This window comes from Cynocephalus volans, chromosome 16 (assembly GCF_027409185.1).
Source record: "Cynocephalus volans isolate mCynVol1 chromosome 16, mCynVol1.pri, whole genome shotgun sequence".
Taxonomy (NCBI): Eukaryota; Metazoa; Chordata; class Mammalia; order Dermoptera; family Cynocephalidae; genus Cynocephalus; species Cynocephalus volans.
In genome coordinates, this window is record NC_084475.1 from 4,083,960 (window position 1) to 4,099,915 (window position 15,956).

Here is a 15,956-nt window from a genome sequence, read left to right on the forward strand (position 1 = left end):
AGGAGCTGGCAGCAGCTGCAGCTGTGCCCTTCAGGTGGAGTTACTTGGCGGTGGCAGGGGAGAAGAGGGCCTTGGTGGCCCCCAGGACAGCAAGACCACTAATAGGGTTCCTGTGGACCCACATAGGAGCGAGGAGCCAGAACATCTGAAAAAGGGGAGCCACTCAGAGGCTGGTGAGTCATTGCAAGGGACCAGCGCAGGGCCCATCCCATGGGAAGTGTTTGGAACTTGGGCAGTGGGGGAGACAGGCCCACCAGGAGAACACTGGGACACAGCAAAGACAGCCAATCCAGCCCCCAGTCAGTGCAGGACCACTCAGAGGAGACTGGTTGGGAATGCAGAATTGCATGAGGTGCAGTTTGATGAAAAGACTCAGGGCCAGATCAGAGTTTCTACACAACCCAGGTGCACTGGGTCTCTGGAGAGTCAGAAGTACCTATAAGGTCAACCATTATAACCTGTGTTGCACAAAAAGCCTTCCCTATGGAAACAGCAGCAAAGCAGCAATTTAGCTCAACCACAGAGCTCAAGTGCTGGTTCCCACAGGAAATTCCACCATTTTAGAAGTAAGCAAAGGACAAAAAATTAGCTCCGGCCCAGGAATACCACCAGTGCCTCAGACCCCACCCAGGTGCCCGAGGCATTGAACTAGGGACCAGACTCTCCACCCACAACCAGGCACACCACCAGCACCAAGGAGCATGCCAAAAACGTCACCTCCATGTGGGTGGTTCACCACAGCCACCATAGTAACCACAGCTGCTGCTTAACTGGCTAGACATCACAAACCACCACACAGATGGTCCACCAGCCACTGGAGTGCAATGACACAAGGAGAGTCACAGCAGAGACCAAAGAAGAGGATGTCTCTCTCCACAAAGCTCATTCCAGAGTGACAGAAGCAGCATCTTCTCTATGATAATATTGGGGGAACTGAACACTCCTCTCAGCACTGGACAGATCATCTAGGCAACAAATCAACAGAGTAACCATTACTCTTTCAGAGGGAGAAAAGAAATCTAGGGAAATTAGAGGGGGGAGGAGGAAGGAGAGGAGGAGAGGGAGGGATTGGACAAGGGGCATAAAGAATAAGTACAATTTGTAACAATGTACATACTAGTAATATTGATTTGATCAACATATGTCAACATTGAATCCCAAAAATATGTATAATTAATTATGATTCAATAAAAAATAAAATTAAATTAAAAATTAAAATTAAAATTCCTGGTAAAATTGAATTAAAAGATAATACAAATCCTTCCATGAACTTTTTGAAGACCCCTTGTATGTACAGTGGAATATTATTCAGCCTTAAAAAGGAAGAAAATTCTGACACGTGCTGCAACACGGATGAACCCTGAGGACATTATACTAAGTGGAAATGAGCCAGTCACAAAATGACAAATACTGTGTGATTCCACTCATACGCGGTCCCTAGAGTAGTCAAATTCATAGAGACAGAAAGAGTGTCAGTCTGGGATGACGAAAGGGTTCTGGAATGGCTGCACAACCATGTGAGTGTACTTGACACTACTGAATTACACACTTAAAAATGGTTAAGATGGTAATTTTATGCTATGTGTATTTTACCACAATTAAAAAAGATCCCACAAATAGTGTTTCTCCTGATGACTGAGTTGCCATTCCCGTCTCTGCTACCTTCCTTACCCCATGGGAAATGATGGATATAAAAATGCAGAGAAAGTGAAAGTGTTATGGAACGTCAGGTTCTGGTGATTGTTAAACTCACACGCTCCCAAGCAAGGAACAAGCAGCAGAGGGTTTCTGGGCTCACCACGGGCTTCAGTGCCCCAGGCCACCTGCAGAGCCGGGCCTGGTGGGCTTTGCAGTGAGGCCAAGTGCATGGGTCTTCAGTCCTCAGCCAGACCCAACCAGAGCAAGATGGACCAACTGCCCATCCCAGACATCCTTCCTGGCAAACAGTGGTTGGCAGACTGGCGGGGGAAGCAGGGAAGACTCATAGGTTTGGTTGATTTGCTCATTTGTTGGCAGCTGCCAAATTGTCTTCTTTTTTGCAGAACTGGGGCAGATGCCCGGCTGTGAGGCTGTCTGGCAGCTCCGCCCAACCCTTTGGTCTGCACCGCGGTTCTGGCGCCCACAAGTCCCTCTCAAAAGAGTCAGAACTCTGGGAAGCCAAATGCATTCTGTTCAGCAAATATTCCATATAGAAATGTTTTCCAGTGCCAGACACAGAGGCATCCACGGGGAAATAGAAAATGCACACCAGTCTGATTCTGCTAAAAGTAAAAATAATAATAAAACAATGATATCGTCCTCCACAATGGTCGTGTGCAGGATGACGTCGTCTGTCTTTCTTGTGGCCCCGACTCCGTGGCTGGCCAGGACTTTCATCGTCCTATTTTCTTTTGCCTGGAGCAAGATCGCTCCCAGACTCGATCTTTGCAGCCTCAGGACTGCGTCCTGCATTGGCTATGGGACCCCACAGAGCCGCTGCAGCCCCTCCCGTCTCTGCAGCCCCCACACTTTGGCTTCCCATGGTTTAGATTCTCAGCATCATGTTTTGTGTCACTCTGTTCTCTTTGACCTTTTTCAATTGCCTAACCATGGGCCAGACTTTTTGCTCAGTTTGCAACTCAAATCCAAATGTGCTGTTGCTCTATCCCCCAGGGTCCTCCGCCACCCCACCCCCCAAGCCCAGCCCAGACCCCTGAGATGCCCCAGAAGGCTCCTCACAACCCCCACCATGCCCACCACCCAGGTGCCTCCAGATTCATGCCCCTTTCTTCTAAATTGTTCTAGGCCTGGACGAGTTGGAAGAATGAACGAGTATCTTTTCCCTCACTTTACAGGTGGGAGCATCCAGGGCTCACGGCTGCCTGGGGAGTGCACAGTTTCACTGCCCAACAGAGATCAGCAAACAGTTTCCATGAAGGGTCAGACAGTGAATATGCTTAGCTTTGCAGGCCAGAAGATCTCTGTCGCAACTACTCACTGCCGCTGTCGAGTCAAAAGCAGCCACAGAATGGAAGTGACTGTGTTCCAATAAAACTTTATTTATGGACACTGAAATCTGAATTTCATACAGTTTTCATGTGCCGTGGAATATTACTCTACTTTTGATTTTTTAAAGACCATTTAAAACTAAAAATCACTCTTAACTTGCGGGCCTTACAACAAGAGCTGGAGGGCCAGGTTTGGCCCATGGGCTATAGTTTGCAGACCTTTGCTCCAGAAGAATGGGCTCTAAGCAGAACCTCTGGTGTTCAAGGGGCGCACAGAATCCTATCTGCCAACCATGGCTGACTACCATTTCTAAAGGCTAGGTAAGCACCGCGGGGTTTCGGAAGGCAGAAGAGGGTAAATCATGGCACTCCAAGGGGCCCTCAGTGTCGGACTGCTAAGCCCCGCTTCCTGACGGTCTTTGCAACAAAAATCCAGCAGCAGAAATCGGACACCTGTGGCTGTGCTGCTTTCGCGCTGCGCTGGCCCCGGATGCTCAGCATACCGAGCTCTAGAAATAGCCCCTCCTATTTTTAACACCCTTGCCTAATCAGAGGGTTTCTAGTTTCTCCCCAACACAATCCCATGGCCCAGAGACACAAGATGGAATTCAGAACCTTTAAGCCACACTGGTTCCCCACTCATCCCCACAGAAGTCCTCAACTTACCCAGGACATGCTGTCCCTTTTTCTTCAGGGTCAGGGGGTCCCTGGGCTGTGGCCAGGAATTCAGGTAATTTCTAGGCAAGGCACGAGGACAAAGCAAGTTTTCTGAGAGATTTTATTTCAAACCACAGTCAGATTCTACCCAGTTAGAAAAGCTTCTCAGGGCTCCTGGAAGCCAAGGAGGGGATGTTCAGCTCACTGGAGAGGACATGTCCTGTCACTGAGAAGGAGAGGGGGACTGGCTGTTTATACAGGATGACACCCAGAACTGGTAAATAAGCATAGGTGTCCCTGTACATTCTATAAAGGACAACTGGAGCCAGCTTATCAAAAGCAACTGGCATAGCGGGGACAACTTAGAGCTTCAGTGCAAGGTTGGGCCTCTCCAAACACCTGACCACCTGCCGCCTCCCCCGCCCCGAATCGTGGTCAGGTCTGGACTCACGTCCACTGCTCTATTTGCAGAGGAGCTCGGCACAGCCCAGAGACAAGCTCAGAGAGGGGATGCAGCCTGAGACCATCGTGGGGTGGGGCAGATGGGAACAATCTCTCGCCTCCTCTCTAGAAGCTTCTGGGCCATGGCTTGGCTTCCTGGGGGGAAAGCCCCGAGGGTGGCCGGGGCTGCAGGAAGGCTAGTGCTCGGGCTCGGCGTCCATGCAGGACTCCCAGGGGTTCTGGGGCATTCGAGGCAGGGAGAAGAGCAGGAGGGCCAGGCCGCCCAGGAAGAGGAGGATGAAGGCGGCACAGGCGCAGGCGAAGGACCAGGAGTAATAGTACTGGATCCAGACGGTGTCCTCGCTGTCAATCATGCGCTTCACCGACTGCCGCATGACCTCCACCGAGACGAAGATGCAGAGACCTGGGGACAGAGCCAGCGCTCTCAGGGACCCAGGGGCCCCTGCGCTGCCCCGGCCCCACCCCCACCTGTGTCTACTGGCCTTTTCCTCTTGGTGGAGAAAAACTTGGGGGAAAAACTGTCTTAAGACAGGTTCTAGCTGGGAACCTGCAAAAGCGATCCCTCTGCCCCCCGCCGCACCATTCCTGCATCCCTTGGAGGGCCGACCGTGTTCCTTTCCCTCTTTTGTTAATTGCTCTCTGGGACGTTTCTTCAGTGCCTTGAGGATCCAGTGAACTGCCAAGTTCACTCTCCCTCCCTCCCACCTGGAGCCACTGAGGCCCTGACCGGCTTCGCTGCTGGCTGGAGCCTGGGAAATGCTCCTACCTGGGAACGGAGGGAGAAGCCCTCCGACACCTCGTCCCCAGGCCCCCTTCTACCTGCAAAGGCGTAGAACATGGAGGCGGGCCTCAGCAGGTAATCCCTCTTCTTCCTGAAGGACAGGAGGACACAGACGGTGCCCAAGATGACGAAGCCGAGGCTGAAGATGGCAATGGCAGCTGCCGAGATGCTGAACTCTGCAAAACACAGGGCAGGGACACCCCCAGCCTCAGCCCAGGAGCTCTGGCCAGTCGTGCCTTTCACCAGGTCAGCGACAGTACCACGGGCTGCAATTTCCCATGCAGGAAAACCAACAACCACCGAGAGACTGAATCGCTCCAAGTCCCACACGGGAAAAGGGTGGGCCAGGCAGGTAGAGGACTTATGCACCCCCATGTCTTTCAAATGCCCCAAACTGCAAGCTCCTCCCACCACAGGCAGAGGCTGCCAAGGTGGCAGGGAGGCCTGTGGCCAGACACCTTTCTAGAGCAGAAACCTTCCTCCAAATGACAGGGCACAAGGAAGCCCTTGGGCTGTGGGTGGTCTGTCTTGGGGTCGACAAGGAGCCCCTGGAAGGACGACAGGGTGTGGCTTGGTACCTGGCACAGCACGTGTGAGGGTCTGCCAGTGTGTGTTAGTGCGTGTGTCCCACGCGTGAGGATCTGTCAGGGCGTGTGAGTGGGTGTGTCTGTGTGTGCACACGCACATGGTGGGCTGCCATTCGAGCTCATGCAGGCTCGGTTCTGTAGACCTGACAGCGGGTGTGTCTCTGAGCTCCAGGGATCCCGAGAGGCCCCCAGAGCACAGTGTGTGCTCCTGGTTCTCGGGGAGCGACCTACAGGCGAGGGAGGGACGAGACCGTTCCCTGCAGACTCTGGCCCAGCCGCCCTGAGAACCATCAGGGGATCCGGAGCGCTTGTTGCATGTTCATAGCTCTTGTCACAACAGCTTCCCTCGGGCTCTGTTGGAAAACGTGTTCCTACAACAACTGCGGAGGCTACCAGGAAATGTCTCTTTTACAAACTCGCCCCAGCCCTGAAGAATGGAAGCTCTGGGCGCCAGGAGATGGAGGCTGCTGTCTCAGGGCCCTCTGGAGAGGGGAGGTGACAAGGCTGCTGTTCAAACGCAGCAGGACGGGGCTGCTTTTCATCGGGAGCAGGAAAGTCAGTGCTTTTCTGCGAAATAACTTTCTGGCTCGGTAGCATGTGACAGAAGTCCCTTGTCACACCCGCCCCCCTTTCCACCGTGGGCTCACCTTTCTGCGTGGTGAATTCGAAGATCTCCGAACTCTCGCCTGGGTTAAAATGCCTGAAGTAGGAGCAGTTCTTCTCTGCAAAGGAGGGAGACAGCTTGTGAGTTGAGAGGAAGGGCCTGCCGCTGGCACAGAGGTTCAGCCAAGAGGGCGCAGGAGCCATCCCTCTGGACACGAGGGGGGTTCTGGCTGGCTCTCTTCTCCCCAGATCCTGAATCTGGGCTGAAACATCTTCCTCTGAGCCTTAGAACCACATTTCAGTAGGATAACGGGGTTGCCTAAGAGGCTGGGAGGTCTTCAGGGAGCTCCCAGGCTGGATGAGCTCCATTAGGTAGATGGGGTAACTGGGGCCCAGGCTCAGGCCATTTGTCAGGGGTGCAGGGTACACGATCAACAGAGGGCCAAACAGCGGTTCTCAGCCAGGGTGATTCTACCTGCCAGGGGCTGCTGGGCAATGCCTGGAGACATTTCGGTGGTGAGAGGGGTGTTCCTGGCAGCCAGTGGGTAGAAGCCAGGGATGCTGCTAAACGTCCTGCAATACATAGCACGGCCTCCCATAGCATAGAATGATCCAGCCCAAAATGTCAATAGTGCTGAGGCTAAGAACCCCTGGATCAACTTGAAGTTTAGGGCTGTGTTTCTTATCAGGATCCAGGTCTAGCCTGGCTCGGTGGTGGGACCTGGGAAACAGTGTTTTTCAAAGGCTTTTCAGGAGGTTCTGATGCTCAGCCAGGTTGGGAATCCCTGTTCCAGGCCCCTTAAGTGCCCTGTGAAGTGGCCATCTGAGTGGACTTGGGTGCAGGGAGTGACCTCCACGTGAGGGCTGAATGTGACCATCACGTTATTTCACAGGATCCTCGGTACCCGTGGATGTAGGGGCAGCCCAGACTAGACCTGCCCTGAAAGTTGCTTGGCTCCCTGATAATCGTCATGAAAGTCACAGAGGGTCTGTCCACGGTAGGACTGAAAATCTGGATTTGGTGAGGGCAAGGGAGAGGGTCAGCACAAAGAAATTCATGCTGACTTTAAATATAATTTCACTCCCGTTTTTCCCTTACAGTATCTCTCTCAGAACTAGACATACTAGAAAATCAAAGTAAAGTCTTATTGCTTATTGAATACAGTTTAACATTCTTTACTCCTGATTTAGGAAGCAAAGGAATCGGTTATTTTATATTTCTTTAAAAAACTAAATGAGCTTGCTTTTTATTTGTGTGAGGCCCTTTGTTGATTTCTTTTTTCCTGTGTCTCCATAACCCTCAATAGAAGAACGTCTCTTTCTGTCATTTAGACAGCATGTAGTTTGTGAATTCATTTCTTTACCTCCAGGCCACATTTGAATGACCAGAAAGCAGTGGATGATTAGTTTCTTCTGGGAGTGCACCTAAGGTGCTGCCAAAGTCTTTGGCTGGTGTTGGGATGAAAGCTTCCTTCTATCCTACCTAAATCATCTTATTGTCACCTAAGCCTGTGGTCCCCTCCCCCAAAGTCAGGGCTGCTGCCTGTCCTGAGATTGAAAAAGGAAATGGTCCCTGGAGATGGGTTCTGGTTTAGCAGCAGTAAATGTTCCTCGTGGTAAACAGCCTTCTCTGTGAGCTGCTATATTTAAGTCACTTTCCTTGGGAACAGAGTTACCTGGGGTGTCTGACTGCCAGTGGTGATGTCAGGACTGATGCTGCTTTCTTTTCTCTCCCAGCATCCGGTGCTATTTTAAAGTATAATGCAAACCTCTTATATTTGTTAGATTATTAGCTATAGATTCTCTTGAGTCATTGCTTCCAAATGACTCGTGCTATGTCGTGAGTCTCCATGTGTTTCCCTCTGGACAAAGGAACATGTCTGTTTCATTCTTTAAGGGCCAATTTCAGTCGTCACTGAAAACCCTCTGAAAAGAATTGACTGAATTCAAGTGTATTTCATGGTCAGCCGCCTTCCTGACCACTTGCAATCTGGAGTTAAAAGCCTTCTGAGCAGAGGGCCGCGAGATTAAGGCCATTGAGAGGCTGGCTGGGGGCACAGCTTTTTGGACCTTATGGGTTGTTGAGGTGACTCTTGCTCAGGTAGTGTTTGGGTTGCCAGACCCCCACCAGATGAACACAAGGCTTCACTCTGGAGAGACAGCTATTGCTGCAGGTGCTTGGATAAAAACTGTCTTGGCTCAGATGCACGGGGACGCTTATGTGTCTGCGTGAGCCAGGGGGGAGTTGGGGGAGAATTCTTTTCATTTGGTGGTCCAGGTACAATGTTCCCCCTCCCTCTTCCCTATTAAGTGCCCTCAAATGGAGGAGAAGGAACATGGGCCACCCAGTGGGTGGGTTTCCTTCTCAGAGCATCTGGAAGCCTCAATTCTCTCTGATGTGGCTGAAGTTGGGGCCTGAGGATGGATGGGCTGACCCCACCTCCTCTCTTGGACTTAGCACATGAGGAAGAACAGTGTCTTCTGACACCCGTGGGAGAAACATCTGCTCCAGGGCCACGTGGCTGCCCACTGCAGACCACAAGCCCCTTCGTAGTCTTTGACGGCCCCCCTAGGGGAGGTGTACAACAGACCCAGGCCTCATTCAGGATCAAGCCACGCATCTGCAGTGTCACTCAAAAAGGGTGCAGGAGTCCTGTTCAGATGGCCAGACTCCACTGTGAGCCCCTCCCTGCCCCGGCCCTACCCCTGTGTCTGGGGAGTGTTACCTGGGAAACTAACAAAAAGGAAGGACACCCGAGATGGGCCTTGAGTTATAGAGGAGAGGGATAGTGACAGTGCCACACAGATTCTGAGCCTTCCTGTCTCTGTCTCTCCTATGTCCCTCTCGCCCTACCGTAGCCTCCACCACACTTGCGCAAAGTTCGGCCTACAGCTTTGCCTCGGTGGGCTCAAGCCTTTTTGCTGGGCAGAGGAAGAAAGTGCTTTGGATCAAGTCAGCAGAAATACCAATGCTGACGACAATCTGGGGCGACAGTTAGGAACCCTTAGGTTCCTCCAGTCTCCTTTGTCTCTGCAAATGGCTTATGGTGATTTTAATGTTCCTATTTCTATAAGATTTCGTGGTCTAGAAATGTTTAGTGTGTCATCCCTTGAAACATACGTTGAACTCAGCTGTCAGGCTCGCTTGGGGCAGGAAGTCGGCTGCTAACCAAATATTCCGGTCAAGGGAGTCACTAGCTATGCAGAGCCATGACTAGTGCACCCGTTTTAAAGAACTAGAACAGAAGGCACATTTCACTCCAAGCTGCAATTGAGTTACTGGGGATCTCTCTTTGGTAGCTGGAACAGCCCATGAGGTTAGTGGATGCCTCTCGGTTGTCACTGAGAATGTAGCAGTGTGCCAAGTGCCAGTGGACGGAGACGTTAATATATTAAAAAATAATTTGTTGGGGATTAGTGCTCTAGAAATGCGAAGGGATTCTTACATGTAGTGATGCCAGCGCTGTCGTCAGGCTTTTTGTAAAAGTTCTATCAGCTCCCAACAGTGGTTTCTATTTGCAGTGTCTCCTCTCAACCCTCTGATTGAAGAATTTTATACAATGGGCTGGGGAAATCCACACGACCTGACCCCAGAGCTTCCGAGCACTGCCCTTCTACGTGGAGAAGCCTAGCTGTGGCTTGGCTCATGTGGGTGGTGAAGGGAGCCCCTGAAACTCTTGGGGCCAGTAGCCTCATGTACTTTCCTACAGCCCCAAACCCTGCACCGAGACTGGAAGAGAAGACGGACCACAGGGGAAATGGGGCACTGGGGCAGGCTTGCCCTAAAAAGCAACACTTCACCCAGCCCCAGGACACAGCATGGCCTTTCTGGGGATTCATTTGGGCTTTCAGACACATGGTCTCTCCTGACGACTGAGAAGCATTGGAGTTGACCTCAACTGTTGATCCTGCACCTGGCAGTCCTTCTAAGACTCTTCGGGGGGCAGTGGAAAAATCAGATTCGATGATTCTTGTCCCCAGAGCCTCCTGCGTTCTGTGACTGAATGGGGTCTCGAGAAGTCTCCATGGCACCAGCTCCTGATCCAGCCGCACCCAAACCATGCCATACCAAAAACTGGACTCTGTGTGTTCATTTGGCTCAACAGCTTTTAGAAGCGGTGTTTGTGTGCACAGTGGAGGGGGTGGAGGGGGCTGGAAAGCAGGGGGCTCTGCATTTGAGACCTGGGTGTCGAACTTTTACTTGTTACCACGCTCAGCTTCAGTGTTTCTACCTGTAGAATGGAAACCACTTGTGGGATGAGAACCTACTCCCTGGGTTGTTGTAAAGTAGCATAATGTAGTGACTAAGAAGGTGATTGCTGGGGGCAAAATGCCTGGATGTGAATCCCGGCTGCTCTGCTCATTAACTATGTGACCTTGGTCAAATTACTCAACCTCTCTGTACCTCATCTTCTTTATCTGTAAGATGGGATGATGATAATAGCATGGACCTCATGGAGGTTTTTGTGAGGATTAGATGAGCTAATGTGTGTATGTCATCCCACTGCCTTCTGGCCTCCGTGGCTTCCGGGAATAATCAGCTCTTTATCTTGTTAAGAATCCCTTATAGGTGATGGGTTGTTTTTTTCTTTCCGTTTTCAATGCTCTCTGTCTTTATCTTTCAATAGTTTGCTTATGACGTGTCTAGGTGTGGATCTCTTTGAATTTTTCCTATTTGGAGTTCATTGAGCTTCATGGATTTGTACATCAATGTTTTTCATCTAGTTTTGAAAACTGTGGGCCATCATTTTTCACATCTCCTTTCTGCTTCATTCTTTCTTCCTCTCCTTCTGGGACTCCCATTATGCATATGTTGGTACACTTGATGGCATCCCACGAGTCTCTGAGGCTCTTCTTTTTTTTTTTTTTTTTTTTTTTCCTGTCTGTTTTTAGACTGGCTAATCTCAACTGACCTATCTTCAAGTTCACTGGTTCTTTCTTTTACCTGCTCAGATCTGCGATTGAGCTCCTTAGTGAAATCTTCATGTCAGTTACTTTTCAACCTCAGGATTTCTTTTTGGTCCTTTAAAAATAATTTCTATCTTTTTATTGATACTCATTATTTCATGAGACATTATTCTCAACTTTAGCTCTTTAGGTATGGTTTCTTTTTGTTCTTTGAATATATTATAAATAGCTGATTTAAAATCTTTGTCTAGTAAGTTCAATATCTGAGCTTCCTTAGGGATCTACTGACTGCTCATCCCCCTCTCCCCATAATGGACCACACCATTTTAGTTCTTTGCATGTCCTGTATTTTTTAAACAATGTAATGTTGCAGATCTGGAAAATAGATTCTCCTCCTTCTTGAGAGTTTGTTTCTTTAGTGACATTTCTGAACTAATTTTGTAAAGTCTGTATTCTTTGTCATGTGTGACCACTGTTCAATTAGCTTAGTGGTCAGTTAACAGAGATTTCCTAAGGTGCCGGAACTAATACGTATCTCCTTCAGGAGTCTTTCCTTTGCACGTATTGGAGCATGACTCTAACACTCAGCTAAGCAGTTTACATCTCTGCCTTAGCCTTCACTTGCTGCTTGCACAGAGCTTGAAGATAGGCAGAGGTGAGAGTTTAGAGCCTTCTCATATCTCTCCTGAGCATGCACACAGCACTGCGTATCCACATGCCCCCCTAGATTCCCAGGAATATGTTGGAGCTTCTCAAAGCTGCCTATGGACATCTCATTCTGCAGTGTTTTGGTTAGCCTATTGTTTGCCCCGACTGTTATCTACCGCTTCAGGCAGCCATGATGTTAAACGACTGTTTCTAATTATTCTCAACAAGTGCCCCCTGGGAGAAAGACCGTTTGCACTGGATAAGCTCAGTCAGGTTAAAGACAGCCTTGCACGTGGGGTCTTCCAAAGGACTGCCAACAGGTCAAATAATGACAATTCTCTGGGGATGGACCTTTAAAGAGATCCAACCCTGGTAAGGTTGATCGTCTCCAGTGGCTACCAGGCTGCTGGTTTTCACTGTGACTTTGGGATGCTGGTTTTCAAGGCTACAAAAGAGCTGGTTCTTGAAACAGGGCAAGTTAAAACACCACAAATCTCACTGTTCCTCCTGAGATTCACCCATTTTTCTTGAAAAAGCAGTTGTTGGATTGCTGCAAGACTTTTGTTAAATTCCGGAGTTCTGAAAATGTTGATTCTGATTTTTTTTTTTTTTTTGCCAGTATTCTCATTGCTTTTCTAGAGAAGAAGATTTTTGGAATTTGTTACTCGGTCATTTTTTTTTTCTGACATCATCCAAAGTTATGACATGCAAAGCACTTACAACAATGTTTGGCACCTAGTGCTACATTTGTGTGCCATTACTATTATTCTTGTTGTTGTTAATGTAATAATAAATTAGAGAATGTGCACAGACCGTCTTCCTCCCTCTAGAAAAGAGTGGTCCCAGAGAGCACAAGAAAGGCAGGTGGGGAAGGTAGAGAAGAGAGAGGGAAAAAGGCAGGAACACACTTTGGAAGATTACTGGAAGGAAGGCAGTGCTCAGTGTCACAAATGTGGGAGGTAAGGTTCATGGCTGGACACAGGCAAGAGGCGAAGAGATAGATTCTGCTCAGGCTCAAGGACGACCTCATGCCTTCTGGTCCCCCATGGGGATGGTCCAGTCACCTCTCACCAGCCTATTTCTTCCTTGCGTGGACTGCCCTCCTCATCTGGCTCCAGGACAGGTGGACAGGGTCATAACAGTGCATCCCACGCACGGTCCCTGGAGGAGCTGCCTGCCCTGCCCTGCCCTACCTTGCCCTACCCAGGGGAGTTGGCTGGATGATGCATGTGTTTACGGGTGTGTTCAGGAGTGGCCAAGGGGCGTGGGCTTCTGGGCTATGTGATACCCTTCAAGCATATGCCCACGCCTGTCAAAGCCCTCAGCCCCAGCACTTGGCGTTTTCAAGACAGCTGGGTATTTGCAGGGCTTCCCTGGAGTAAGCAGGGGGGAGGAAGATGAAGGAGAGAAAGGGGAGGAAGGGGTTGGGCTCTTTGCCCCATGTGCAGGCTGCAAGATCTTTGGGGACTCAGCACTGACTTCCTTGAAGGGCAGGTTTCAAGTAACACCTGGTCTGATAACAGAGGGAATAATTCTGAAAATCCAGTGGGACATCACACACCCCCTTGGCCCACTGCCAATGTGGAGGGAGGTTGGCAAGCACTGGGAGGGATCTTACAATGCTGAGCCTGAGTGCCATATTTTATAGAGGAGGAAGCAGGGGCTGTGATGGGCTTTTTAATCCCCGATGGTAATTTCGGGAGGTGGGCAATGCGTGTCTGGGGCCCAGGCCTCAATTCTCCTCTGACCCGAGCTCTATTTGCTGTGACTTCAGAGGCTCCCCAGTGTCACAATAGAGACCAGGCACGTAAATTCCACGTATGCTTGACAAGGGGCTGACCTTCAATGCACGCTTTGGGCAAACGGTAGGAAAATGAGGAACACACTTAAATGACAGCGTAAAGAAAAGCTTTGTAACTCCAAAGGGGTCTGAGCTAAGGGAAGATGTACAGAAGGGCAGAAGGTTGTGACAGAAATGCAGGTGGCTCCTGCCTCCCAGACATGCCACCTGTGTGGTCGCTCCAGGCCCCACACCCACAGGGCCCCACACCCGGTGTCACGCTCTGCCATCGCCATCTTGAAAGTCTCAGTAATTGGGAACAAGGAACCCTGCGTTTTCGTCTGCGCTGGGCCCTGCAAGTTCTGCAGCCAGCCAGTCCTGTGTACGCTCCTGCTGGAGGCTGAGGAATGAACCTGCCAGCCCCACAAGTCCTTCAGCCTGAGCACATGGAGCTCCCCAGCCTGTCCTTGCAGGGAGAGAGTGAGGCTGGGACACCAGATGAGTGACCGCTGCCTGGCCTGTGGAGCCACGGAAGCCCCTGGCCTGTGGATCTGCTGTTCCTTCCTTGGGCCTCTCATCCTACCTGTCCTGCTTGCCACTCTGGGTGGAAAGCTCCAAACCCCAGCAAGACAGAAATAGCTGGAGACAAATGCCCTTGCTTTACAGCCAGCTCCAGCCACCAGCAGGACGAGCCACATGTAACTCAGATCATGTGCCCCGGGCAGAAGGGCTGGTGGCTGCTCTGTTCTGAGGCAGGGAAACCTGCCTTTGTCCCTGGGCAATTTTTCCAGGGAGACTGGGAAGGGCAGGCAGCAGGGAGGTGGGGGATGGGTACGTTACCCCAGGTCAGGGTGATGGATCCGCAGCTCTTGTCCTTGCTGTCATCCACAGCCATGCGCTTGGTGCAAATCCTCCAGAGTCCGAAGTGGGCTGCCTCGCAGGTGGCATTGTGGAGATCCATGTGGGGGCTCAGCACGGCCCAGTGGTCAGTCACCACAGCCACCATGACCAGCACAATGCCCACCAGGATGCAAAAGAGGGTCACACGGACTTTCAGTGCTTTGGTCTGGGACATGGTGGTCACCAAGGAGTGTGTGCTCCAGGCAGGGTCCCGTGGCAGTGTTTTCTTGTGCAGGTGGCCGCCAGGCTGGGGTGGTGGCAGCAGTTGTAGAGCGGGAGGTGGAAGCTAAGTTTAGTGTGCCTGGCTGAGCCAGAGGGGGCTGGCCTTGAGGGACACCAGACGGGGCTGAGCAGCTGCCCAGACGTGTCAGGGGCCTGAGGGAGGCTTCTATTAATGCTCGTCTCCAGGCGTGTCACTGAGGACGGCTTCCGCTCGGGTTTCAGGGCTTTCTTCTCCTGTTGGGGCCAGAAATACCCAAGAGTGGGGCGAGGACAGAAGGCTGTAGACACTGACTGGAGACCATTATGGCGTGCAGCTCAGGACACCTGAGTGGGAAGGGAGCAAGGGTGGGCCACAGGGACACCAGGGGTGGGGTGGGGGGGATCTGCCTGGTCCGGGCTGAAGAGAAAAGGGTACTGTCAGGCAGGGGGAGACCGGGGAGCCATGGGCGCCTTGCCTTTCTGGTCTCACACCGGGCAGGCTGGGCACCAGGCGGGCTGAGTGACTCCTCATCCTGGGGGTCTAGGGCACTCAGGGTCCTGCCTAGGGACATCCCAGAGACCCCACCCAGGGCCTCTGCAGCCCACCTCCCAGGCAAGCTCTTTAGCCTCCAGCCCTACCACATCCCAAGCACCGCACAAGCATTTTAGGCAGTTCCCAGGCCTGGCCTTTCCCGACTCTGACCCCACCTTGAGAACATTACTTCCTTTTCAATTCTCCTTCATCCTGCAACTGGGCCCAGAAAAAAAGCTCCATTTGGGGTCAAGGTCTTTAACACCTTCTTGACACTTACAAACCGCCCCTTGAAACCAAGAGAACAGCCTGGAGAGGACGAAGCATCCAGCCCGGCTTGGCCGTGGTTCTGTTTTCATTGTACTGTTTTTAGTTGTGCCTTCTATTAACGGCAGGTAGTCAAGATTTTCCAGTTATCTCATTTACAAAATGTGTGTTAGTTAAAGAGAACAGAAATAGGCTGACTTCGAGGTGACCACTAGAAAGCTAGTGGGTGCACAGATACAGCAGAGAACACATGAGAGTTTGGGACCCCACCGGGGTCGCGCCTGGTGCCATGCCCCTAGGCTGGCACTCGAGGCTCTAGCTCCTGCATCCCTCCTGGGTCCTGTCATCTCTTCTTTCTTGGCTCAGCAGATGGCTCTTTTGGGTGTATGACCAGGGACATACGTGACCAGGGACATGCACTGCACATGACCCGGGACAGACCCCTGAGCTGGGCAGGGCCTTGAGTTTCAAAATCCTGACCTCTGGCTGACACAGTTTACAGAAAGACTCTGCCCATGTGGGAGAAACATTCAGGAGTCCGGCCTCAGAATCCCAGAACGTTAACGGTAATGATGACAGTGTTAACAGCTCGTCCGTAGTGAGTGCTTCCTACCTACCAGGCGCTCTGCTAAGCCTTTACACG

The 15,956-nt window shown here is 51.2% G+C and overlaps 1 protein-coding gene across 1 annotated transcript; it reads right to left on the reverse strand.

Moving 5' to 3' along the window:
* Positions 1 to 3,751: 3,751 nt before the first annotated feature.
* On the reverse strand, positions 3,752 to 14,624 carry CACNG1 (calcium voltage-gated channel auxiliary subunit gamma 1). The gene is made up of 4 exons (XM_063081082.1): positions 14,254 to 14,624; positions 6,122 to 6,196; positions 4,926 to 5,063; positions 3,752 to 4,509 (listed from the first exon to the last, which is right to left on the reverse strand). Exons 1-4 carry the CDS (start codon positions 14,486 to 14,488, stop codon positions 4,283 to 4,285), a joined length of 675 nt encoding a protein of 224 aa, XP_062937152.1. The 5' UTR covers positions 14,489 to 14,624; the 3' UTR covers positions 3,752 to 4,282.
* Between the last annotated feature and the right edge of the window lie 1,332 nt (positions 14,625 to 15,956).

What these genes read in the sequence shown, in the direction of transcription:
- CACNG1 (XM_063081082.1), bottom strand. Translation starts at nt 14,488, where the DNA reads ATGTCCCAGACCAAAGCACTGAAAGTCCGTGTGACCCTCTTTTGCATC. An exon ending in ATCCATCACCCTGACCTGGG is followed by an intron (nt 6,197 to 14,253) that starts GTAACGTACCCA and finishes CCTCCTTTGCAG; the next exon opens with AGAAGAACTGCTCCTACTTC. An exon ending in CATGTTCTACGCCTTTGCAG is followed by an intron (nt 4,510 to 4,925) that starts GTAGAAGGGGGC and finishes CTCTGTCCCCAG; the next exon opens with GTCTCTGCATCTTCGTCTCG.